The sequence below is a fragment of the Siphateles boraxobius genome, unplaced genomic scaffold (assembly GCF_051911475.1).
Source record: "Siphateles boraxobius isolate OS27281-9 unplaced genomic scaffold, OSU_SipBor_1 19, whole genome shotgun sequence".
Taxonomy (NCBI): domain Eukaryota; kingdom Metazoa; phylum Chordata; class Actinopteri; order Cypriniformes; family Leuciscidae; genus Siphateles; species Siphateles boraxobius.
In genome coordinates this window covers 8525694-8552988 of record NW_027508799.1, presented here as the reverse complement: position 1 = coordinate 8552988, position 27295 = coordinate 8525694, and the positions used below count along the sequence as shown (strand labels likewise).

Here is a 27295-nt window from a genome sequence, read left to right as displayed (position 1 = left end):
TATTTTGGTCTGTGATGTGACGTCACAAGGCTGCGCCGCATCCCGCGTCTATTGTGATCGGCTGAAGAAAGGTTTGTGTTTACAAGTATTTAAAGCGTTTAAATCTATACAAAGCGTTCACTCACATTTATAGCTTTTACTAATGATGTAAAATGAGTGAATTATTATGTCATGTAATGTTGCATTGTTTGTCAAACATTAGTGAACGTTATGTTTGTAAGTAAAGTGCATCCACATAAGAGTAACGTTAACGTTACCAGAAAATGCTCATCTCATTTTACTCCCTATGAATCAGTTGATCGTAAGCACGAATTTGGGAATGAATGATGAAGAAACAGCTTTTCAAAACTCCACGTCAAATGAACCAAATAAGGCTATGCAAAATTATTAAGTGATTTGAAGCGCTCGAATCATCGCATGGTGAATAGGTTATGCATGTTGGTTTAAATCTAGTACAAATGCAACGAACATAAACGATGACAACTTTTATTAACTAGTAACAACATTTTGAAATTAATTAATAGAAATCATTAAATAAAAGTAAATATTAAGTGTCAGGTATAATTGTATTATGATTACTATTATTATTATTATTAGTTTCTAGTTATCAGTTCAGTTGTTTGTCTGTTTTGAAATCTACAAACTTTAAATAAAACTAAATGTAAAGTGTCTGCATAGTTTGTGTTAAAAAAAAATATATATATAATGGTATTTTTTAGTTTGATTTGGCTAATCAGTTTAAAGCCATTCCCTCTGACTGACTCTTACCAGTGCACTGACTACTTAGGGAGCTGATTGAGACACACACAGAGATTTAGTTTGGCTTATTTTTCATCCTTATAATTATTCTCATTTTAATCATGACAGAGTGTCTAAACATAAGGAAAAACTCCTGGTGAAGCAACTGAGACACTGTTATAAAGATGGCATTTATTAAAGATGTCAGTAAAGACATGAAGATTGAAGAAACATTCAGTGTGAAACAAGAAGTTACTGAGGAACAAACAGGTTGGTTTCATTCTCAAATCTGAACTCAATCATTTGATACTGTTTAAAATGTTCAGCTCTACAAAAATGAATGATATTTATAAAAAATGTAATATATATGTTTGTGTCCTAATTAAAGTGGTTTTATTTGACATGGAACCGGTCAAAGTTGGGCATCTATTATTATATGTTACACATAAAAAATAAATAAAAAATATGAATGTAGCCTAAAAAGTCCCTTCCAAGGAAATTCTGTTCATTCTGCGACCATATTTGCCTCTGCCTATTTCGGACATTCGAGACTGTCCTATTTACTTGAATTGGACGATCCTGAGATCTCAAAAACTGCATACCGAATTCACAATAAAATAACATGTTTCAAATCTGCAACAAAATTTGTCAAAATAATCCAATAAATTGTGTTTCTAATGCTCAAATTTAAAAAACTTTTTAAAGGGTTAAAAAAAGCGTATTTTTAAGACTGGACTGGACCAGTCAATGCCCATATGCGGTCCTAAGTGTGCGTCTCAAAACACTGACTGTTTATGTATCAACCGAAGCTTGTAACAGTAGCTGCAGTGACGTGAGGAGGACATTAATAATCATCTCTATTGTTCAGAAGGTGGGACTTATTCCACCATATTGCGCGTTGCATTTTCTCCCATACATGAATATGTTGTCATTGTCTTTGTATCTGAAGGAAAGAGAATTTTAGAAGGAGATTTTTACTTGCCCGATCGGTCAAATAGCCTGATTAAAATGTCAATAACAAAAAATAACTAGAGAATCACCAAAATGCAAGAATGATTCTGATTTCATTTAGTGTAAGTTAAGGGTGCTCCGATTGATCGGTCGCCGATCATAATCGGACGATAATTGCTTTGGGATGTGTGATCGGCGGTCTCTATAAAGGGCGAACAAGAAAAGCGGATCAGATGACGGAAAACTCGCGAGACAATTTTTTATGCCCTGGTAAAAATAGCTTCACCGGTCTGGCAATTCTACAAGGTGTGTGAAAAAGACAATTCATTAGCAATCAATCTGTAATGTGTAGTGGTCGACCGATATGGGTTTTTTGATGGCCGATGCCGATATCTTACTGTACGTTCACACCGCCGCCTGCGAGAGCGGCAAAATACGCTCTCGCTGCCCTGCTAACGACGCCGTGCAAGATTCGTGGACGCTCTGATGCTCTGATGTAGATCGAATGCTTGATCTTTTTTTAAACTTCATTTAAAGCGGCCGCAAGCAAATAAGCATATTGATCAGTATTTGTGCAGACTGGCCACACGCAGGGTATAAGTTAACCTAATAATATATTTTAAATGTGAAAGTAACTTTGAAAGTAAGAAAATTACAGATGGAAAGAGATTAACTATTATATTTACTTTGCAAAAAAAATAATTCAATTTGTGTGGTGTGGCTTCTGTGTTCATTTTCAACTTTTTTTATTGATGTCCCTGTACGTAAACAGGGACAAGTCATATTACAATGGTAAACCCGCAAAAGAAATGATTAACTTCTCCTCCATTTTGCTCGGGAACTAATGTGGTCGGAACCAATGTTACCTGGCCTGCGTTCTCTGTAATCCTCTCAAACGGAGCACTTCTACATTCCGATTTGGTTGCCGCCGAACCGCGTCATAGCGCATTACCATAAAGTTGACCTGATTTCAACTCTCCTCACCGCTCTCACCGTCCAAGACGCGCCGCCCTCGCTCGCCGCCGGCTCTCATTGAAAATGAATGACTTCCGGCCTCTTTGACACTCTCTCGCCGGCGGCGTTGTGAACGCACAGTTAGAGAGGATGGCCGATATAAAGCCGATATTTATATTTATATATCAAACATATATATATATATATATATATACACACACACTTTATATTTATATAAATCAATATTTAATAAATTACATAAATTTAATAAATATTTGAAAATATTCAAAATAAACATGCTTAGGCCCTATACTTTAGATGGCAACTTCTTGAATCTGCAATCCTATTACAGTATTTTTCACAAATAAAGTAATTGTTTAAAAATATGTGAATAAAAAGGAAGTAAACACTGTAACAGGGCGCACTGATAATCATATTTTTTTTACTTTGACTTTTGACAGGGTAACGCTAATTTTACATACAGCACACAGTGAAAATGACATGAATATGACACAGTGGGCAACTGGATATTGTAACGGTTATCAGCTGGAGTGCCCTTGAGAGCCAGCTGAGGGCACTCCACATCAGACTATCATTGTTCACTCACAACTACATTTCCCATAATTCACTGCCTGGACTCATCTCTGATTATCACATTCACCTGTGTCTCATTATATTGTTTAGTTCACCCCATATTAGCCTGGTTCACCTCATCATTCCCTGTGAAGTCTTGTACGTTATCCCACTGCATTTCTGAGCGTTTCCCTTGTTTTCTTTGTTCCTGGTTTTTGATCTCTGCCCGTGTCCTGGTTTTCCCATTCCTGCCTCACCCTCTGGATTTGTCTGTTTGTTTGGATTGCCTGCCTGTGTATGACCGTTGCCTGGATTCTGATTACGATTTGGATTAACTTTAATAAACTGCATTTGGATCCTCAAGCTTCTTGTCTCTGAGCAGTTCGTAACAGAAGACTTCACCAACATGGATCCAGCAGTTTGTCTCTTCCACCTTCGCCAAGGTAACCGTTCCATTGAGGATTTTATCAATGAGTTTTGTGAGCTTAGCCATGGGGTGAACTTTAAAGATTCTGTCTTAAAGGACATTTTTCGCCATGGACTTAATGAGCTTCTTAACTACCTCATGCCTGACAATACCCCTCACTACACTCTAGCTCAATATCTTGACATTGCCATTCGGTTAAGCTCTGCCCTTCACAACATGCCAGAACTTCCAGCCATCTCCACCACGCCTACCATCAAACCAGCCACCGGATCGGTATATGGACGTCCTGGACTGATTTCCAGCAGAGCCGATTCCCTGCTGATATCAGCGCGTGCTGCCGGGAAGGCCATAGTCCAGCCAGAGACCGTCCAGCCAGAGACCGTCCAGCCAGAGACCGTCCAGCCAGAGACCGTCCAGCCAGAGACCGTCCAGCCAGAGACCGTCCAGCCAGAGACCGTCCAGCCAGAGACCGTCCAGCCAGAGACCGTCCAGCCAGAGACCGTCCAGCCAGAGACCGTCCAGCCAGAGACCGTCCAGCCAGAGACCGTCCAGCCAGAGACCGTCCAGCCAGAGACCGTCCAGCCAGAGACCGTCCAGCCAGAGACCGTCCAGCCAGAGACCGTCCTGCCAGAGCTTCACGTCAACCACGTCAAGCCAGAGCCGAGGCCCTCTTCGCCGCTGGTCCTGCCCTGCTCAAGGCCCTCTTCGCCGCTGGTCCTGCCCAGCGCTCAGTCCTCTTCGCCGCTGGTCCTGCCCAGCTCAAGGCCCTCTTCGCCGCTGGTCCTGGCCAACGCTCAGTCTTCTTCGCCGCTGATCCTGCCCAGCGCTCAGTCCTCTTCGCCGCTGGCCCCGTCCAGCCCAAAAACCTCGCCGCTGGCCCCGTCCAGCACAGAGCCCTCGCCGCTGGCCCCGTCCAGCACAGAGCCCTCGCCGCTGGCCCCGTCCAGCACAGAGACTGTTCAAGTCACGTCTGCCGTTCCAGAGACTGTTCAAGTCACGTCTGCCGATCCAGAGACTGTTCAAGTCACGTCTGCCGATCCAGAGACTGTTCAAGTCACGTCTGCCGATCCAGAGACTGTTCAAGTCACGTCTGCCGATCCAGAGACTGTTCAAGTCACGTCTGCCGATCCAGAGACTGTTCAAGTCACGTCTGCCGATCCAGAGACTGTTCAAGTCACGTCTGCCGATCCAGAGACTGTTCAAGTCACGTCTGCCGATCCAGAGACTGTTCAAGTCACGTCTGCCGATCCAGAGACTGTTCAAGTCACGTCTGCCGATCCAGAGACTGTTCAAGTCACGTCTGCCGAACCAGAGACTGTTCACATCACTTCCCCCGAGCCAGTGTCTACGGACAAGATGGCCGCCTCCGAGCCAGTGTCTACGGACAAGATGGCCGAACCAGAGACTGTTCACATCACTTCTGCTGATCCAGAAACTGTTCACATCACTACCTCCGAGCCAGTGTCTACGGACAAGATGGCCGCTTCCGAACCAGTGTCTACGGACAAGATGGCCGCCTCCGAGCCAGAGTCTGTTCCTGTTCCCGAGCCAGTGTGGGTGTTGTCTGTTCCGGAGCCCCCAGTGTGGGTGTTGTCTGTTCCGGAGGCCCCAGTGTGTGTGTTGTCTGTTCCCGAGCCAGAGCCAGTGTGTGTGTTGTCTGTTCCTGAGCCAGTGTCTGTTCCCGAGCCGGGTTCTGTTCCTGTGCCGTGGCCGCCCGAGGGCTCTTCACCGCCCTGGCCGCCCAATGGGTCGTCTGCTTCGCCCTGGCCGCCCGATGTGTCGTCTGCTTCGCCCTGGCCGCCTGATGGGTCGTCTGCTTCGCCCTGGCCGCCCGAACTGCCTGCTCCACCCTGGTCGTCTGCACAGCCTGCTCCACCCTGGTCGCCTGCACATCCTGCTCCACCCTGGCCTTCCGTCCTGCCGCAGTCTCCAGGCCCTCTTCCGCTCCACGGGCCTGGCCCTCCATCCCACCCCCGGGTCCGCCTCCGCTCCACCTCCCTCCTGGAGAATTTTAGGAGCATCTGGAATCTGCTCCTTTGAGGGGGGGCTATGTAACGGTTATCAGCTGGAGTGCCCTTGAGAGCCAGCTGAGGGCACTCCACATCAGACTATCATTGTTCACTCACAACTACATTTCCCATAATTCACTGCCTGGACTCATCTCTGATTATCACATTCACCTGTGTCTCATTATATTGTTTAGTTCACCCCATATTAGCCTGGTTCACCTCATCATTCCCTGTGAAGTCTTGTACGTTATCCCACTGCATTTCTGAGCGTTTCCCTTGTTTTCTTTGTTCCTGGTTTTTGATCTCTGCCCGTGTCCTGGTTTTCCCATTCCTGCCTCACCCTCTGGATTTGTCTGTTTGTTTGGATTGCCTGCCTGTGTATGACCGTTGCCTGGATTCTGATTACGATTTGGATTAACTTTAATAAACTGCATTTGGATCCTCAAGCTTCTTGTCTCTGAGCAGTTCGTAACAGATATAGCACAGCATATTTTACAATGAAGGATTTAAAGTTTTTTCGATCGCGTCTCCTGTGAAGCTGATCTTCTGTTCACATTCACTCACTTCGCACGGACCGTCACTCGCAGGAACCCGTTTATGCAGGCTACAAATGCACACTTCACAAGATATCACTGCTGGATTCGATTAAATCTGCAAGGTTTAGATATTCAGAGATTTGTTTAAATTACGTAGATGCGCATTTGCTGAATGTTGACTTTGCTGAATGTTGAGAAAGTATTTTAGCCTGATTGTTTGCCTTTTCGGTTACAAATAATATAAAAGCAAACGCATTACTTCTTCGCATACCATTTACTTTATTTGATTACCAGTTCTGTTGCCACCGTTTCTGTCTAACAAAGTATTAGACATGACTGACAGAGAGACGGAGAATGTGAGTGAGCGCTTTGTGACCAGATTCAGGCGCTGCCGTTCTCGTCTCAGGTGCTGGTGTTCTCAGCGCCGCCCGTCAAAATAAAAGTCCCGCTTCCAACACATTGTCCAATTAGAAAAACTTATCGACCGATGCCGATATTTAAAAAAAGCCAAATATCAGCCGATATATCGGCCGTGGCGATATATCGGTCGACCACTAATAATGTGTGTACCATGCCGCTGCCTGCTTGTCAAACTGTGCAGCCTCTCTGTTCAACCCGTAACTAAATCCCTCGATCCGCAAACTACATTTGAGTTCTTAAATGGTCTAGCAGTAGATCCTTTGCCAAGCGTGTCAGAGGTTGCAGGTTCTAATCCGAACTCAAATAGTTTTTTTTTCTCTCATCAAAACTGAATATGTTCATCAGTGGTTACAGTATATCAAGCAGGGACAAGTTTGTGTGCTTTTTATTTTGTGATGTCGCCGGAATGAATAGAGAGTCTCCACAACGGCGATAGATTGAAGAGCGCGTCCGAGTGAAGACTGCGCGCGTGCCACAGAGAACACTGTGTCCATGACACTGATCGCCACGGTAACGAGCGCTCAGCTTGAGTAAAAAACAACACCACATTTTAGCGCTAGATTTCTTATTTAATAGCGAACTAAATGAATGCTCTGCTAGTTAACTGGAGATGTTTTATTTATTTGTATTAGGCACGTATACGTGCGTGCCTCAATGTTACAAAAATTGGTGGGGGACAATATCGATCCTTCGATACAGTGGTGGGACACGACTTCAATAGATCTAAACAAATCAATTTAACCATAGACGTGACCAGTAGTGGTGGCTTTCTTAATCTGTTTAAAATAATTTTGCAAGGGTTCTTGCAAAAAAAATAATATATATTGATGCTTAAGAAGTAATTTTATTTGCATTTTCTTTTTTTGCTGTGCACTTTACTAACTGTTGTCCTTTTAAGTGTATTAGAAAAACTGATGGCTGACTGACTCAAAATATTATTTTGGCTATAGCCTTTTTTGTTGCAGTTTTTAGTTTCAAGTAGTCTCAAGCTAAAAATAGTTAAAGACTCATATGTTCTGTCTTTTATCTTTTTTATTTTATATTCTACAGGAAAGTTGTATTTGTCAAGCCCTAAACTGTTCCCAATAACCAAGCACAGGCTGCTAAGTTAATATGCTGGACATGTTGCTTCAAAATAAATACACAGGTGTCAATTCATGATACGTTGTCTTCTCTTAATTGTAAAACTTAATGTACATTGATGTAAAATGTAGTTTAATAAATAATGCTACATGATAAATAGAAGACTTCAAATAGACCCTGTAATCGGTGATCGGTATCGGTATCGGGTGATACAGCTTCCAGTAATCGGGGATCGGTGATCGGCCCCAAAAATCCTGATCGGAGCACCCCTAGTGTAAGTGGCAATTGATAGTGTATAATTGAATAATGTATTGACAGTAACAAGGTTGCTCTGTTGAGCAAAAGTTTTTTTGCTTGATTGCTGTGATTGCTCGATTGCTCCTGTCTGCCATGCTGTTGGTTTGTGTCTGTCTTCGTATATCTTTCTGTTTTTAATCATTATTTACTACCATTCCCTGTTGTTTAAACTGCTAAATACAACTTACTCAACATCACATATTAACCTGACATCGCTAGCTTCTACCTAAATCGTTGCTAGCACAACAAGCTACTAATTCGCTAGCCTGTTAGCATGCCATCCGTGCGCTCTTTATTTATTTAGTTCGCGCCTTTTACAAAATTCTACTAAGTAGAATCAGTCCACAAACACGTTGAGTCATGTCGTCATCTCCTCTTATTGTGACTTGCACTTCATGTAACATGTATAGCATAGCCTTCTCTGTCAGCACAGGATTTACATGTGATAAATGCAGGGAGATAGTCAGGCTGACCGAGAAGATTTCAGAACTAGATACACGTATTCAAACTTTATTTGAGGTTAATTGTAAGAGTGCAAGGGCTTTAGATACTGCTTTGGATGCGACTAGCTTAGAGAACACTGTACATTGTTCGGTTCCGGCTGAAGTAGAGCCCGTGCAGCAGGGCAATTGGGTGACGGTGAGGCGCTGTAGTCGCGGGACAAAACACAGCTCTTCCGTTCCAATTACAACATTAAACACATTCTCCCCACTCAGTGAAACACCCATTGAGGATCCTGTTGAATGTGCCCTAGTTATTCTATTACATGGAAAGTGAAAATAGAGAGACCAGCCACCATAGTCACATGTTTGCCAATCTGGGACTCAGGTCAGGAAGCAGACAAACTGGCTAAACTAGCGTTTCTCAACGGGGGCGGTTGGACAGTGTTGGGGGGCGGTGTGAACAAAGCAGCAGAGAGGGGGACGCTCAGGCATAAATGGGGGGCGTTATTCAGCACAACTTTTAAGCCTCTGACAACACATACAATGTTCATTTGAAGGCAAAATAAAATTATGTCTGTGCAAATTAATGAATTAATATTTAAATGTTGCTAGTAGCCCACTCAAACTTGTCCGGCTAGTTACCGGCAAATGATCTCCATAGAAACGCCTAAAAACAAATGCCGTAGCTGTCAGAGTGAACGCCGCTGAGGACTGACAGCAGCCTCCGAACTCTGCTTCGCGGTTTAAGATAAGATAAATGTGTCCAATCAAAATGTACACAAGCTTTGCGGTTTAAGTGTAATGTGTCAAATCAAAATGCACACAAGTACAATTACGTAGGCTAAAACAATTTTGATATCAAAAAACATTCAAACATCATGGCGGAAAATAAGAAGTGCAGACAGTTTAGTGTTGAGTACATTAGATATGGCTTTATTCCCTCACCCACGAACATCCAGCTCCCAATATGCCTGCTTTACCAGCAGGTTTTCTCTAACGAGGCAATGAATCCCATCTAAAGGAGCACCTATTAAGGAAATACAATACCACATGCAGGCGAAGTACCACAGCCGTCCCAGTTTGGTTACCTCAGGCGCACTCCGGCTCAAGCTGACATCCTTGTGTCCTGTTGTTAAAAAGTTGGCTGCCAGTCACCAAGCTCAGGGCTCACACTAATGACCGTAATTACGGTGGCTGTTTTCCGGTCTCGGAATGTGAACAAACGGGCCTTTTTTCGTTTCGGTTTTAAAGTAATTTTATTTTTTGTCATCCGAAATAGAAAATGAAACTCAAATCATTTTTAAAATTTCGCTCATCCCTTTGTGATACTGAAAAATAGAAACGCTTTGTATTTTAATTTTTTTTTTTTTTATTTTTTAATAAGAGGATCATCGTTAATGATCATGGGACCATGAAGAGGTCAGGGGGGCGTTTGTTCAAAAAAGTTAGAGAACCACTGGGCTCCACCCCGCAAGATTACTGTTATAAAAATGAACCTCATCTGAAAAGCAAAGGGGGAGGTGTTGCTGTAATTTATAGTAATATTTTCTAAATTACTAAGAATTCTAGTTTCAAATATAATTATTTTGAAGTGTTGGTGCTTAATGTAACAATATATAGTGCAAATGATAAATCACGTTTAAGATTTGTGCTGGCTACTGTATACAGGCCACCAGGGCACCATACAGACTTTATCAAAGAATTTGCTGACTTTCTATCAGAGTTAGTACTAGGGGTGGCACGATCCGCATTTTTTGCCTCCGATTCCGATACCTGGGACTCAGTATTGGCCGATACCGAGTACCGATCCGATCCAATACTAAAATAATAATTTAAAAAACAGTGCCGAATTACCTAATAAATTGTATCTGTATGCCTCACTGTGGTGAAGAGAGTCTGATTATTCTTTTGTTAAAGGCATCAAAGCTTGACTTAAACATTATTTTCCTTACTTTGTAAAACAATATACAGACAAAATATATACTGTTAAAAGACATTTCTTTTACAATTTTAAGCGCAACTTTTTAATGAAGCAGCAACATATGATAGATTGGACCGAACAACTAAGGCTATCAATAAACGGCCATTGCGCAAAAGTATTGTAATATGAGAAGCTCCAATTCAGAGCGGCACGAAACACGTATGCGCTTCCCGTGTGCAGAATGATGTGTTTAAAGCAACATGGAGTCACGGCACAAAAGTAAGATATACATATATTTATTTATTTATTCATTAGTTTGAGCCTTTTAACAGTTTTAAATTTCAGTTAATGTGCGCGTGAAGAGTTATATCGCTCTCTACTCCAGTGTTGTGATCTAACAGACACCCGGGGAGAAAGTAACATGTGAAACTCCGGGAAGTTAAAGTCCTTTATGGAAACCATAAACCTTTATCTACAGATCTACAGTACAATAATAGGAACATTGAATCATCTTGAAGAGAGTTTCATGCTGTTTACTAACCGAGCACGACGCACTGTTTGAGTGCTGAATTGAGAATGACAGACATCAGCAGCGGAGGGAAGCACTTAGGTGAAGATTAATTTAATGACTTAAATCTGTACCTCACATTAAACTATATGTAATGGCATCATAAAACTTTGAATATAGTACACGAAAACATTATGGTGCTTTATAATGTTTTTGTGCCTTTTGTGTTGTATAACAAAAACATTCGCACAATATCGGATTTGGATGTTCTCGTCTGGTCGGTACCCGATCCGGCAAATATTGATAGTATCGGAGCAATACCGATACTGAGTATCGGATCGGCGCACCCCTAGTTAATACTGGCTGCAGATAAAGTCCTAATTGTTGGTGATTTTAATATGTAGATAATGAAAAAGATGCATTGGGTTTGGTATTTAGGCTAAACTCTAGCTTAACTCTATTGGAGTTAGACAACACGTGTCAGGACCTACTCATTGTCTTAATCATAGTCTAGATCAAATATTATCACATGGAATCAATTTTGATACTGTTGAAATTCTGCAGCAGAGCGATGACATCTCAGATCACTATCTAGTCTTGTGTAAACTTAATTTAACCAAGGCTGCAAAGCCGACTCCGTGTTACAAATATGTTAGACCTATCACTTCTGCCACTAAAAATTGCTTTATTAATAATCTTCCTGATCAGTTTCATGATCTCAGCATCCCAGATAGCTTAGAAGAACTTGATATTGCGACAGAAACTTCTAACTCTCTTTTCCAGCACTTTAGACACAGTTGCTCCTTTGCGCTTAAAGAAGATCAAAGAAAATAGTCCAACGCCATGGTACAACGAGCACACTCAGGCCCTAAAGAGAGCAGCCAGAAAAATGGAGTGAAACTGGAAGAAAACATAACTAGAGGTATTTCGCATTTCATGAAAGGAGAGCTCGATTGCTTACAGAGAGGCCTTAAAAACTGTTAGATCTGCTTATTTTTCAACCCTATTAGAAGAAAATAAACAAAACCCTAGGTATTTATTTGAAACGGTTGCTAAACTGACGAGAAATAAAGTTTCAAGCCCAGAAGTTTCCAAGCAGCACAACAGTAATGACTTTATGACCTTTTTTACTTATAAGATTGATAATATCAGGAAAAAAATTATAACTATGCAACCGTCTACTACAGTATCGCATCAGACAGTGCATTGTAGTCTCACTGACGAAAAATTCGATTCATTCATTGCTATAGGAGAGGAAGAATTTTCTAAACTCGTTAAATAATCTAAATCGACAACATCTTTGTTAGACCCTATCCCGACTAAACTATTGAAAGAAACGCTTCCAGAGGTCATAGATCCTCTTCTCAATATCATTAATTCATCTTTGTCACTAGGATACGTACCAAAAACTTTTAAGCTGGCAATGATTAAACCACTTGTTAAAAAAACTTGATCCTACAGAATTAGTCAATTAAAGGGCAATCTCAAATCTATCTTTTCTGTCAAAGATAGTAGAAAAGGCAGTATCCTCACAACTATGTTCCTTTTTAGAAAGAAATGGTATCTACAAGGATTTTCAGTCAGGATTTAGACCGTACCATAGTACTGAGACAGCTCTCATTAGAGTCCCAAATTATTTGCTCTTATCATCCGATCGTGGTTTTATCTCGCTATTGGTGTTACTCGATCTTAGTGCTGCATTTGATACTATTGACCACAATATTCTTTTAAATAGACTCGAAAATTATGTTGGCATTAGTGGAATTGCATTAGCATGGTTTAAATCATACTTATTGGGGCCCGGTTCCCCAAAACACTATTATCGCTAAGTAGTTCTTAAGTATATCTTCTGTAAGTCACACTTTCGTAAGGTTAGTCTGGACCATTCGTAAGCTCTCTCTTAGCGTTGTTTGAGCTCAAGAACGCTAGTCGCTGCCACTGTGCAGCAGTCTTTAAAAATCAGCGCAGCGCAGTACAAGTCAAACTATGGTCTGTTGACAATGTTGTGGCTCAATAATGGAGATTTTAAGACTAATAATAAAATATGTTCGCAATGGATACAGGCCTATTTATGAAGTTGACTTTATTTGGTATCAGAACTCATAGGGTGGTAATGAGCCTAGGCTATTTCGTAATGTCATAAAAACGTTTAAATTGGCAATCACTTTTGATCATTAAAATCTGGCAAACAAGTTGGCTCTAAATGGCTAAGATCTATAAATGGGTAAGCATGGTGGTGTCCAGTAAGTGACCAACTATGGCAGCGATCCAACGTGTCCTTGTATTGAATCAAAGATTATAGTGGACCATAGGGGTGTGATCTCCGACCTGGTGGCAAGGTGGCCAGGCAGCACCTATGACAGTTTTGTCTGGGCCAATTCTGCCGTGGGTGAACAAGCGGAGATAGAGGGGTTTGGTCAGAGCCTGTTCCTCGGGGATAGTGTATACCCTCTGAGAACATACTTATTCACATCGCTGACCAACCCACAGACTCGGGCTGAAAGAGCCTGAAATGTTGCACACGTTCGCACACGCAACGTTGTCGAGTGTGCAATTGGCATCTGGAAGCTGAACTTTCGGTAGGAGTCGGCAGGAGGAAGAAGTCGGCAGGAGGACTGCGTGTGAAGCCTCACAGCTCTTGCGCAGTTACGGTGGCAACGGCCATACTCCATAACATGGATGTGCGTGGAGGCACACATATTCCGGAAGGGGAGGAGGAGGAGGAGGTGGAAGCGGATGAGGAGGAAGATGGAGAGGGAGAAGTTGAGGTCCTCTATCCTCCATAGAGGGCTGCCCTGCACGCTGCCGGGGTTGAGGCAAGGCAGCTTTTGAATGCAAATGTTTTTGGTTGATTTATATTTTCGTTTTGGATTAACTTGCTGAGCTATCATTAGCCATTATCCATGATTGAATGGACTTTATTTTGATTCGTATTATGATGGAATTTTTAGTTTTCTGGAAAAAAAAACGGGAGTTTCAAACCTTGCATCCATTAAATGTTCTGTGTGTGATTCTAATAATTTAAACCTTTACTCTATCATGCCATTTCCATTCCATAAGGGCTCTATGCAACGCCAATCATTGACATGCTTCTCTTAAGGTAGGCGAAGGAGCCTACACGTTAGAATTTCTGAGTCAAAAGTTGACATATGCCCAAATTACCACGTCACATTGCTGATTCATCTTCATTCATTTATTGGGCATTGAATGCAGGTCACATGGTTGTCAGAGGATTCCCTTTCCGCTGCTTTGCCTCATGCATAGCCTTAGCGTCATCAAACACACAGATAATGTACATTACAAACTAATGTCGTTATGCAGACTCTTCAAACGAGCATTTATATCTGAATGTGCACTTAGATTGACACTGCTTAATTTCCTTGTGGATAAATAAGGTATCTCATAAATAGAGCAAGATTTTATGCGTAGGTTTCCAATGGCAATAGAGAATCAGTTGTTGAATCATTAAGGATGACAGAATGACATACAATCTTGTTGATGATCAAGTATTTTTAATGAAAATGCGCATACAAACACACACAGACACGGTCACTGGTGTGACTGTTGCTCCGCATCTATAAAGGCAAACACATACCAAAATCAGATTAGGAACTGTGAGGAAAGGAACATCAAAATCTTTAAACCAAGAACAACTGGCTCACCTTCAATGTTCACCAACTCTTCGCTATACCGACATGGTGAGATTGTGGAGCGATGTCGTGTAGCGAAGTCCTGGCGAAGACGTGTGTACGGGAGGTGATGGCGTAGTGCACCTTTCCGGCTCGGTGCTGCCAGGTGAGGAGAGTGCTGCAGGTGGCTCGGTGTCTGGGGAGCATGGCACATTGGGGGGTGGTGATGACCTGGAACATGAGGACTGTTCAGCGTCACCTCTTCTAACGTCAATCCCCCCAGGGATTCCATGTGAGACTGGGTCTCCCATGATCGCCAGTGCCTTCTCCTCATGTGCTGTTAAGGGTTGCACCGAACTGGTCCCCGCACCTGTCCTCGCCCGGTCTCTACGGACAGCAGAACCTCTCACCTTAACCTGGCTTGAAAAATCATGCCATTTTTTCCTGACGTCCTGCCAGGACCTTGGTGTGCCTGATCCGGAGACAGCCATCTTCCTTGCTATGTCGCTCCATAGCTCTTTTTTGTTGCTGTTGCACAAGTTATTCCGAAAGCTGGAAAACAGTGTCCCCTTGTGCAAGCTCATGTAAGGAACTTAGCTCAGGTTTGGGGAATAAGTATCCAACAATTATTAATTTTGAATCAACGGTGATTGAATACGGATCTGAACTAGATCGTCATACATAAAAATCACCCAAATAGAGATTATATAGCTCACGCGTCTGCTTCAGATATATATATATAGTTAATTAACACAACGAATTGTAATTAATTAAGTATATAATTCATATGCAGGCGGGCTATATTAATTTTCAGAATACCTTAATAGAGGTTTGGAGATAACGGTCTTCTTGGATGTTGGCTCGTGAACAAATCAGGATCGCGCGAGGATCTCTGTGGGGACTCATTACGCTGTAAAGGTGTCACAAACTAATCTACCCTCCAGACTGGCTGGCGCTAACGGAAGATTTAGAATTGGAAGAGTCATAGGTTGGGGATTTAGAAACCCTTGTTAACGTGTTTATGGTGTTAAGAAATACTGACTTCATGATTCTGCGCTCATACCCTACACTCACCTCGTCCAGCAAAACTTCAAGTTCCTCTGACTTATCAGTTTGTAGCAGTAAATGAAGAGATGTCTTATCAATCAAAAGTTCAGTATGGCGTACCACAAGGGTCAGTATTAGGACCGTCGCTGTTCACTCTGTACATGCTACCCTTAGGAGATATTATTAGGCAGCATGCCATTAGTTTTCACTGTGAAGCCCAATTTATACTTCTGTGTCGAACTCATGCCGTAGCCACGTCGTAGGCCGTGTGTAGCGCGCGTACCCTTCGGCGTACCCTGACGCGCACCTCTCCAAAAATTTAACAACGCGTCAATTCTATGCGGACGCAAGCGCTGTGATTGGTCTGCTAGAACCCCTCCCTCGGGGTTCACATGCTCCCTCTGCATGTGTAATTGCGCGTCTACGCGGACAATGACATAGAAGTACAAATGAAAACCAACGTGTAGTCTATAGCGAAGAGGCTGCGTCACCTACGTCTGACGCAGAAGTATAAATCAGCCTTTATGTTGATGATACTCAGCTCTATATTTCTTCTTCGACGATTTGGGAAAATAAAAGCCCAGGCTATTATTTGAAGTTTTACGGTAATAACCTACAATACTGTCTAACACTTGATGGCTGCTCTGTCAAGTCCTCGTCGTCGGTTAGGTACCTGGGTGTGCTCTTTGATAACAATCTTTCATTTGAAAGTCATTTGAATAGTATCTGTAAAACCGCATTTTTCCATCTAAAAAATATATCTAAATTACATCATATGCTCTCAATGACAAATGCAGAACAATTAGTTAATGCGTTCATGACATCAAGGCTAGATTATTGTAATGCTCTTATGTGTGGTTGCCCTGCACGCTTAATAAACAAATTACAGCTGGTCCAAAACGCAAGAGCTAGAGTTCTTTTCCAGAACCAGGAAGTATGACCATATTATCCCGGTTCTGTCAACACTGCATTGGCTCCCTATTAAACATTGTATCAATTTTAAAATATTGCTGATTACTTACAAAGCACTAAATGGTTTAACCTGTTAAGTTTCAACCCCACTTTTAAAAAAATCCTCAGAAATGGCATACCCAAACTAAAACACATACAGTTCATGAACCCTTTGTACTAAAAGCAGAATATGATCACATTTGAAAGCTGACACCTGGCAGTTTATTTTAAATGTAGAATGAATTATTGTCATAATGAAAAAATTGTTATAAATAGCTTCAAAGTTTTGTAAAGTTATTAGAAATATTTTTTTTATGAAACATCTTCATAAAAGTAATATTGAAGTTGGCATTGTATCAATCTATGAATGCACTGCAGCTAAAGCCACATGTCTGACCATGTTATATTTAAAATCTGAAGATGAAAAGTCTAAAACTATGTATTTAGTTAAATGTTTTTCAAGATCATGTCATATGACTTTATTTTGATTAGACTCTCAAATGCAAACTGATGTTTATTGTCATGTTTTAAGCATCTATTCAGTCTATTGTCTCTATTGTTTTGTGGTGCAAACGAGCCCCATTCAGTCTCAGTCTCCCATGCACAGATTCACACCTCACCGGCCTGTTTATGGCTCTAAATATGTTTTTCTTTTGTCTTCATTATAATTTCTAACGTTACTAACTGTTTCAATCCCTAATTTCTTTTTTCAAAGTTCTCACTTCACATTTGAAACTGTATCAAATGTCCTTCTTGAAAAAAAGAAACATTTCAGTAAGCATTCTTATTTAGAAAAAATCATAAAAATAACAGCTAGGTGGCAGGTGCATCTGAGGGCTATGTAGCAAGTTAGCTTAGCACACCATCAATACACGACAATTTATTATGATTAAACCATGTTTGTTCTCCAAATTTACTTTATAACGCAAGTCGATTGTTTTAAATAACCTTCTGTGATCTGATTTGGCTTCAGATAAAAAAATCGGACAGAAAATATATTATTTTATAGTATTCTGCACAATGATAGTCTATATCGGTTAGCATTACATTATAAATATAATCTATTATTATGAAAATACCTGACATGGCTCGAAGAACACAGGTAAATCAAATATCATTGCAATCATTTTTATTGTCTTCAAAACGTCTTTATCTGCATGTTACAGCGATCTCTGGAAGCTTTGTTTGTTTTGGGACTTCCTGAATGTCACATGATTATTGCTCTTCTTCATGTGTTCCATATATGGACTGCACATGCACACGGCACACTCAGGCTGCCAGTATGGATTGAAAACACAATACATCAGAGTATCCCGTGCTCATAATGATTACAATGGCCCATTTGGGTATAAATTCAATAAATATTATTCCTGTCTATATTAATCTGAAGTAAACCTATGAGATTCTATCAATATTTCTCCAAATCTGAACATTTTTGAGCTAAAAGCCCTGAGAGGCGTTGTTTTGTCAAGCGCTGTCATGCCGACCTCACAGGAGTTGTTTTCTGAATGAGAGCGGCTGACGCTCATAATTCATATTAAAGGTATCGACTCATTTTTAGATTACATAACTCCTGACACAAATTAAGACATAACTGTCACTATAAGTTTCTAAGAATACAATAGTGGTCAAATACTGAAACTTGAGTCTTTTATCTTTTTAATGATGTATAGTTTGTCAAGGTAATAACTTTAAATCTGATAGTAACTTTGAACTATTTAAACAAAAAACGCTTCAGTAACGCATTATAGTCCTTCCCGTGTATTGCGATCTCAAAATTCCAGCCAGTTGATAATACCTAAAATATCAAAATCGACTGCTGGCGGTAGATCCTTTTCCTATTTAACACCAAAACTTTGGAACAATCTTCCTAACATTGTCCGGGAAGCAGACGCAGTCTGTCAGTTCAAATCTAGACTAAAAACACATCTCTTTGGCTTAGCATACACATAACACATTATAGACAGTTTAGGACCCAAGGACCCGATGTTTGAAAGAAGACCTGGAGTCAGAATTATAATAAATTGAAGAAAGTTTTACACAAGATAGTTTGCAGTTTCTTCAGCAGAAGTCATCTTCAAGACTCTGCAGGAGTTCGTAGACCGCCCGGCTTACAGTTACAAAGATCACAGCAATTATCCCATTCACCAAGGTCTAAGCTACGTCCTTACTTCAGGTTGCAGTTTCTGATTGGCTAAGAACACATGTAGTCTAAGCAAATTTCCACACATAGAGACATACTCTCCTCTCTATCCATTAGTCAAGATAGTTGTCCCACGATTCTAAGATTTAGGTCTGCGGTGACCTCGGAGGTGAGAGAAAGGTGCCTTCGGGTCTGTTGTTGCATGCCAAAGTGTCCCATAGCTATGGAATTACATTTGTTTCTAAAAAAATGAACGACACTATATATAAAACTGAACGTAACTTTATAAAACTGAACGTAACTTTTTCAGAAACTATCAAAAATATGCCATTACAAAAGAAGAAAAACACAATGAAAATAAAAAAAATGAACTCAGTCGCACAAATTTAACAGGCTCTTCAAATATGCTTCATTCATTGTTAATGTTTTTCAAAGATTCATTTTCGCAAATCGTGGATTCTGAATGCATTGCCACAGATTTTGCTTATGCTTCGCAGTTTTTCGTTTGCTGTTTTGAGACAAACCTCTCATGGGGGTGGGCTTAACAGTGATCTACTCTTATTGGATAGTGAGCTTTTGATGGACAGGTGCACTCTGACCTGGAAGTACAGACGTCACTCAGTGGCGCGCATATTGGAAAGCTCACGCGGTGATTTGTATGCAATACGTTGTGCTTTGTATTACTAAATATGTAAATAATATTTGACCTTCGATCTTCTCAGTTTGTAAAGATGAGCTCTCAGGAGAGACACGGAGCGGCATCCACTTCCTCCTCCGCTTGTCCTTCAAGGCAGCTTGAAGTAAGTTCGTTTTACTGAATTAACCAATAACATCGATTAAAGTTTTATTCATGTACAGTGTGTAACAGTTCTGGCTTTATTTTACACTGTGCATTGCAAACTTGTGAATAACAATAATAACCCACAACGAACTGTTGCACACTGTAGACCTACATGAATAAAACTTAAATCAATGTTATTGGTTAATGTTACTTCAGTAACACAAACTTACTTAATGCTGCCTTGAAGGACATATTATTACCATAATTAGTAATACAAACCACAACGTATTGCATAGAAATTACCGCGAGAGCTTTTTATTTATTTTTATTTTTTATTAAACATTTACTTACAGAATACAAAAATGAAGATCCATAAGCCAGAAAAGAGAGCAAGAGGTTCAAGGACTGATAGATATTACGTCACATTTGAATTCAGAGGAAGAAAGAAAAACAAATAAATACAAACAAAACTTAAAATACAAAAAACTTTTGCCCACCCCCACGAGAGGTTTGTCTCAAAACAGCAAACGAAAAACTGCGAAGCATAAGCGAAATCTGTGGCAATGCATTCAGAATCCACAATTTGCGAAAACGAATCTTTGAAAAACATTAACAAAGAATGAAGCGTATTTGAAGAGCCTGTTAAATTTGTACGACTGAGTTCCTTTTTTTATTTTCATTGTGTTTTTCTTCTTTTGTAATGGCATATTTTTGGCATATTTGTATAAAGTTACGTTCATTTTTTTAGAAACAAATGTAATTCCATAGCTCATATACAGGACCTGCACAGAACATCCAACGCACGCACAAAGCACTAGGCAATCACAGTTTCACCAAGGTTGAAGAGGGTCTGAGCTAACTATCATCAGGACAAACTACCAAAATATACTGACAATACATTCCCTCCTCATAAAGGAATCTTTTGTGCAGAGATTTTTGATCCAATAATGAATTCTTCTGTTTTGCTTCTGTCTTCTTCTTTAATATAAGAAATGTTCTCATGAGAACAGTTGTGAAGTTTTGTCAGGTTGTGAGGAAATATACAACTATTCAATGTTTTGATAATATCCCTCAGATGTAACTTGTACAAGGAGAATACTGGCACTCCATACTTGTGTTTGATGAGGTATCTCTTTATTTACAGAAGCAAAGTTGTAGTGGTCAGCAATGTTCCCTCTAATATTTTTTTTCTTGCTGAGCAAAACTTCTCTCTTTTGGGTGGACATTTTGGCCACCTGAGCAAAAAAATTTTTTAGATTTGACCCTTGATGTAACTTAGTGATATTAAATCATATTTTTGAAAACAAGCAGTTAATTCAGAAGTCACTAAATTAAGCAAATTTACCAAGAAATTCTTTAATGAAACATTTAAAAAAAATCTCACTCAGAACAGTTAGATTCTTTATAATATAATGCTAATATAATATAAAAAACAAGCAGTTACAATGAGATTGTTTAGGACAGTGGTTCTCAAACTTTTTTGGTAGCGCCCCCCTTTAAACCTCTAAAAGAATCTGGCGAATATAATATATATATATATATATATATATATATATATATATATATATATATATATATATATATATATATATATATATATAGCCTATATATATATATATATATATATATATAGCCTATATATATATAAACGAAAATATTTTTTACATTGAAAAAATGCAGTGCAATGAAAAAAAGTAATAGTTTCACTTTGTCATAACAGTAAGAGAAAATAATTTACCAGAACTTAAACTTTTAAGTTAAATGAACAAAAACATTTAAATAGTTAAGTGATGCTTTGGATGAACACTATATAAAAGCGCCAATATTTAACAGCTTTGGAGAGTGCCTTACGATCTCAACTTCTTGTTGGTCTTCTCACCTGAATGCGCCACTCCGTGCCACAATAGCAGCTTTTGATTCGGTCCGCTGAAGAGGTGCTTTTATATGGCAAGCAACTTCTATGTTGGGCTTGTTCCATGGTCTGAAAAATAACGATTCAGTGTTATTGCCGTTCATTGCCGTTTTATAAAGGCAGAACTAATCGCTATTTATGCACTTGAACGCCGTAGTAACGTAACGGCTGTTTTTTTTGTTTGTTTTTTTCTGTTCTCCCGCGCCCCCCCTTGTGTAGTAACCATCTCACTTTGAGAACCACTGGTTTAGGACAACCGTAATTTTTTTTTCAGCCAATTATTGGCAACAGGTAACATTAAACCATTAAAATTAAATACTTATGATTATTGCTTATGAATTTGCAAGATTGTCTATATAGGGGCTTGTCAAAGTTTTTAATGGAAAAGCCCTTAACAATCCCCTTGTTAGATCAATTCTTTATTAGTGAAAGTGAAAGTGACACGTGATGGCCAAGTATGGTAACCCATACTTGGAATTTGACCTCTGCATTTAACCCATCCAAGAAAGTGCACACACATTAGGAGCAGAGTAGTGAGTAGTGAAGACACACACACTGCAAACGTGGATACACACACCCGGAGCAGCGGGCAGCCTTGAGTGGCGCCCGGGGAGCGATTGGGGGTTAGGTGCCTTGCTCATGGACACCTCAGTTATATTCCTGCCGGTACTGGAATACTAATAGGGGCCGGTGACTGCCCCTATTAGGCTTATAATATAGTATAATATATAACAAAGTTAAAAAGAATTCAACTATTTAAACTGATATAATGTATTATATCAGTTGAAATGCTTAATTCTTTTTAGATTATATGAAAACAAACTCGAGCATTTAAAAGATTTAATAGCTAGTCAGCACCTGTGTCAGGGTGTGTCTCTCTCATTGGCGTCTTGCTATGATACTCTGCACTGGGTCAAGCAACATTCTCCTAAATATTTTCAAAAATCGTGAACATGTGAGTTCTAATCATCCATAAAACCTACACACACAAAAATCTATTTAAACTTAACTGATGTAACAGGTATTTTGAATTTGCAGGCTTCACCTGTGGTGGGTTAGGTGTGTGCAATTGTAAATGTCTCGGGAGTTTTGTTACATTGCTGTGTTCATCGTCAGTTATTTTCACCATTTAATCAAGCCAGTCTTCTTTAAAACATGATGACGTTTTATTTTACACGGCTTTGCATTCCGCGTTGCCTCTGGTTTTGAGCTATTTGGTCCACAAACATTAAAGAACAGCGACTGATTTGGCTCACTGCCGCTCACACAATTCTTTCAATGAATCCTGTAAACCGCATTCATTGGTACTAACTCTATAGTGGTTGACCAGAGCACTGCAATTATTTCTCATTAAGATTACAATCAAATGGATTTCCCCAAACATTTCGTGTCTGTTCTCTAGGCTGTATTTTATTCTTTCTTCGCGGTTGAGACATTATAAGTGCACAGCTTAGAGTGAATGTTGGATAGATGGGACCCGAACCTTGCTAATGCTTGTCCACAAATGTCAACAATTCTCAAGCTGTCCAAGAGAATGTTGTGGTCTGTGTTGATGAAAGATGTAACTTTAATAAGCATAGTTTCTGTGCTGCAATAGGGCTTAAATCATGGCTGAATCTTTTTCACACATACGATTACTTTGCATGACTGATCATAGTTGAGAGGACATTTTTGTAATACTGTAGACAGCAATGTCAGATTTAAGATCTGTCTGTAATTAACCAGTTCCCCTGGGCAACCATGTTTTTATTTTATTTTATAAGGGGTGTGATAATTACCAGTTTTTGGGATGTGTTCTAAATAAAGCAAAGAGTTGACAAAATTGAGAAGAGGTTCTGATATTAAAGAAAACGCCTCTTTCAGTAGCTTAGTAGTTATGGGATCTAGCATACATGTTTTTGGTTTTGATGCTTTATGTCTAAATATTTTGGTGTCTGTTGCTTTGTGCCATTAAACTGGAGTTAACTTTTATTTGTCTTTTTTTGCCTTAGACCTGATGCCACTGAGAGATGAGAGTAAAGTCCTGAATGAAATGGAAGAGAAACATAATGCTTTCATAACTCGAGAAAAATCATGTAGTTCCTTGCAGACTGAAAAGACTTCCTCACGAAAAAGAGCTCAGAAGACAGGAATTGTTTTTTATTTCACCTGCTTTGAGTGTGGAATGGGTTTCAATCAACCTGAAGACCTTAGAGTCCACATGGGAGTTCACAATGGAGAAATGTCACTGAAAGATGAGAGTAAAGTCCTGAATGAAATGGAAGAGAAACATAATGCTTTCATAACTCGAGAAAAATCATGTAGTTCCTGGCAGACTCAAAAGACTTCCTCACGAAAAAGAGCTCAGAAGACAGGAACTGGATTTTATTTCACCTGCTTTGAGTGTGGAACGATTTTCAATCAACCTGAAGACCTTAGAGTCCACATGGGAGTTCACAATGGAGAAATGTCACTGAAAGATGAGAGAAAAGTCCTGAATGAAATGGAAGAGAAACATAATGCTTTCATAACTCGAGAAAAATCATGTAGTTCCTTGCAGACTGAAAAGACTTCCTCACGAAAAAGAGCTCCGAAGACAGGAATTGGTTTTTATTTCACCTGCTTTGAGTGTGGAATGGGTTTCAATCAACCTGAAGACCTTAGAGTCCACATGGGAGTTCACAATGAAGAGAAGCCTTTCATCTGCCAACAGTGTGGAAAGGGTTTTACTCAAAAAGGAAACCTTAAAGTCCACATGGGAATTCACAGTGAAGAGAAGCCTTTCACCTGCCAACAATGTGGAAGGAGCTTCACTCAAAAAGGAGCCCTTGCCAGGCACATGAGAATTCACACCGGAGAGAAACCTTACACTTGCAGACTGTGTGGAAAGTGTTTCACAGTAGCACTAAACCTTAGATATCACATGAGCATTCACAATGGAGAGAAGCCATTCAGATGTGATCAGTGTGGAAAGAGTTTTAGACGTAAAATAACCCTTAATAACCACATTAAGATTCACTCAAGAGAGAACTGTTTTGATTGCCATCAGTGTGGAAAAAGTTTCACTGAAAAAGGAAACCTTAAAATCCATATGAGACTTCACACTGGAGAGAAGCCTTACACATGCACTCAGTGTGGACAGAGTTTCACATATAGAAAATCTCTTGACGTCCACATGAGAAATCACACTGGAGAGAGTCCTTTCACCTGCAAACTGTGCGGGAAGGGTTTCACACGGGAGGTAAATCTTAGGTATCACATGAACCGTCACACTGGAGAGAGGCCATTCACATGTGATCAGTGTGGAAAGAGTTTCAGACGTCAAGTAACCCTTCATCAGCACACGAGGATTCACTCAAGAGAGAACTGTTTTATATGTCATGAGTGTGGAAGATGTTGTCGTAGCTTGAAAAGCTTTAACAGGCATCTTGCATCCAGACACAACAGAAAAAAGCCTTATAAATGCCACCAGTGTGGAAGAAGTTTCCGATTCAAAAAAACACTTAAGACTCACATGAAAGTTCACACTGGAGACAAGCCCTTTACGTGTCTCCAGTGTGAGACGAGTTTCACTTATCAAAGAGACCTAAACCGTCATTCGCAAACTCATTCTGGAAAGAAAATTCAGTGTTTAGAGTGTGGCAAGAGGTTTATAAAAAGGAGCAATTTCAGAAATCATCTGCTCATCCACTCCAGTGGAAGATCATTTAATTGTGATCAGTGTCATAAAAAATTTATTTTGCCAGCACACTTACAAATACATATGAAAAGTCATGCATATGTGAGAACTTATTCATGTTCTTTGTGTGGAAAGCATTTTAAATGGCTCTGCAATTTAAAATGGCACCAGAAAATACGGATATGTGTTAAATTAAGGCTACGTTCACATCGCAGCTGAATGTGGCCCAAATCTGATTATCTGCTCAAATGCAGGTTAATTTGTTTGTTTGTTTTTTGCTTGGCTGTTCACATGACCCTTAAATGTGGCCTGTATCAGATGATTTTCTGAGGCGGTGAAGCTCCACCTTGGCATGTTCATCACATCAACCGGGAACACTTCCCATAAATCCTGACGTACTCGTGGCATCATAAGAAGAATGGCGTCTACGCTAATATTGGTCTCTCTGTTTATCCTGAGGTTTACTGCAGTCCGCCAGATCCAAGCCATATCCAGATCTGATGAAGGACATGTGTCTGGATACGACGACAACGCAGTCCTGAATGTTTTTTCAAGATGATTCCAGTTCCTATGGATACGTGGAAGCGACAAAAAATTCTGTAATGTGAATTTTTAAGGCCAGAGAAGTAATTTGGTGAGGTCAGTTTGTAAAGAAAGACTACAAGCCTGCACACATGTATATTCAAATGCGCATACTTATAAACTGAACACCGTGTGCATTTGCACGTTGTCTGCGTTTTTGAGGTTACGCGGTGAAGGGGGTGGATTGGAATCCACTGCTGCTTCAATGTATATGTAATGAATGATTATAATTAAGGTATTGATCAATATTTTCCCTTCTAAATATCAAATGAGTTGAATGACTTCTCTAGAGATTTTACTTTGTTATAAAAGTTACCAGTGTGATTACTGAAATGTTCTTTTCATGTATTCTTTAATGTCTGTATTTGATATCTGAATGCAGTGCTAGCTTATTTAACACAGCTTCCAGAAATGAAATAGGGACTTGTTTTGTGTTTGAGAAAGGTCTTCAATGTGTTAAAACATTTAGGGGTCATTGAAGCCAATAGTTTAAGGGACCATTTCTTTGTTAAAGCCTTACTTTCCAGTTAGACTAAAGTTTAGCTATCCTTGAGAGAAAGAACGCATTATCTTGATGTTTTGAGAGGACTCTCCTGTTTATAGTGAGAGCCTGGCCAAATCCAACCTTGGAAAAGCTGTGTGTCGGTGTGTGAGTTAGTCTTCGTGGTTACAGGTTAAGGAACCACTGGCATTATTGGAGATTGACTGAGTTGTTGTTCTGGGCATGCCAAATCTGAGACCTGGAAGGTCATGACGTGCATACTACAGCTGCGTAATCCATGGAGATAGGCTTCAGTCTATCTGTATATGTGTGGAAAATTACTGTGTTTATCTATTTTCATAGCCAATGAGAATCATTCATCCTGTAAGCAATGACTTAGCTTAGACCTTGGAAATGGTATAACTGCTGTGATCTTTGTAACTGTAAGCGGGGCGGCCTACAAACTCCTGTGAGAGTCTTGAAGCTGACTTCTGCTGATGAAACTGCAAACTATCTTCAGTAAAACTTATCTTTAATTTTTTATAATTCTGACTCCGGATCTTCATTCTTCATATCTGGTTCTGGGTCTTTGACTGTATAATCCCTTACAGCGGAGATAACATTTTTAAAAATGTTGTTTTGTGAATGAGCAGGTCGGAGTGCATTATGGGTTTTCTGTTAGAATGGTGTTGTGTAACCGACCCCTAATAAGTAATAATCTTTGAAATGGAAGTGAATCAATTAAAACTAACTTTAGCTAGACAACTTTATTCTAGAGCTTCTGTAAATCCAAAACAATCTCTGTTACTTTAATTTCCTATTACCCTGTAAAGCAGATTTGAAACAATCTATATTGTTAAAAGTGCTAAATAAATGAAGGTGAAAACTTGACAAGTGATTTGCCCATGTTCACCTCTTTTATTTGCAAACTTCACTTCATTATACATTGACCTGATGTTTTTTTTCCTTTTTGTCATGTACATATGATCACTTGTGGCCTGACCATCTCCTTTGCTATGCGTAACCCTCTGCTGGTGAGTCTCTGCTAGTTTCTGTTAAGTCTGTTCAAGTCAAGTCTTTGTTTTTTTTTTTTTTTTTTTTTCATTTGAGCAAACTACATTTGGGTTAAAACTTTACTTACCTTCATTGGACAATCTTTTACACCACCTTGCTGTTTTGGATTTGTTTAAATGACTTCTGCGAATTTTCTGGCCCTGCTTTTGTCTTACCAATTAAATACTGCATACAGAT

At 39.9% G+C, this 27295-nt stretch overlaps 1 protein-coding gene across 1 annotated transcript; it reads left to right on the top strand.

Moving 5' to 3' along the window:
• Window positions 1-27295, top strand: LOC143742436 (uncharacterized). The gene is made up of 3 exons (XM_077235289.1): window positions 1-71; window positions 868-1008; window positions 23315-27295. The coding sequence occupies exons 2-3, from the start codon at window positions 924-926 to the stop codon at window positions 25198-25200; spliced, it is 1971 nt and encodes a 656-aa protein (XP_077091404.1). The 5' UTR covers window positions 1-71; window positions 868-923; the 3' UTR covers window positions 25201-27295.

Excerpts from the sequence above, each read along its gene's own strand:
- LOC143742436 (XM_077235289.1), top strand. The coding sequence starts at position 924 with ATGGCATTTATTAAAGATGTCAGTAAAGACATGAAGATTGAAGAAACA. Across the intron at positions 1,009-23,314 it reads AGTTACTGAGGAACAAACAG|ACCTGATGCCACTGAGAGAT; the intron begins GTTGGTTTCATT and ends TTTTTGCCTTAG.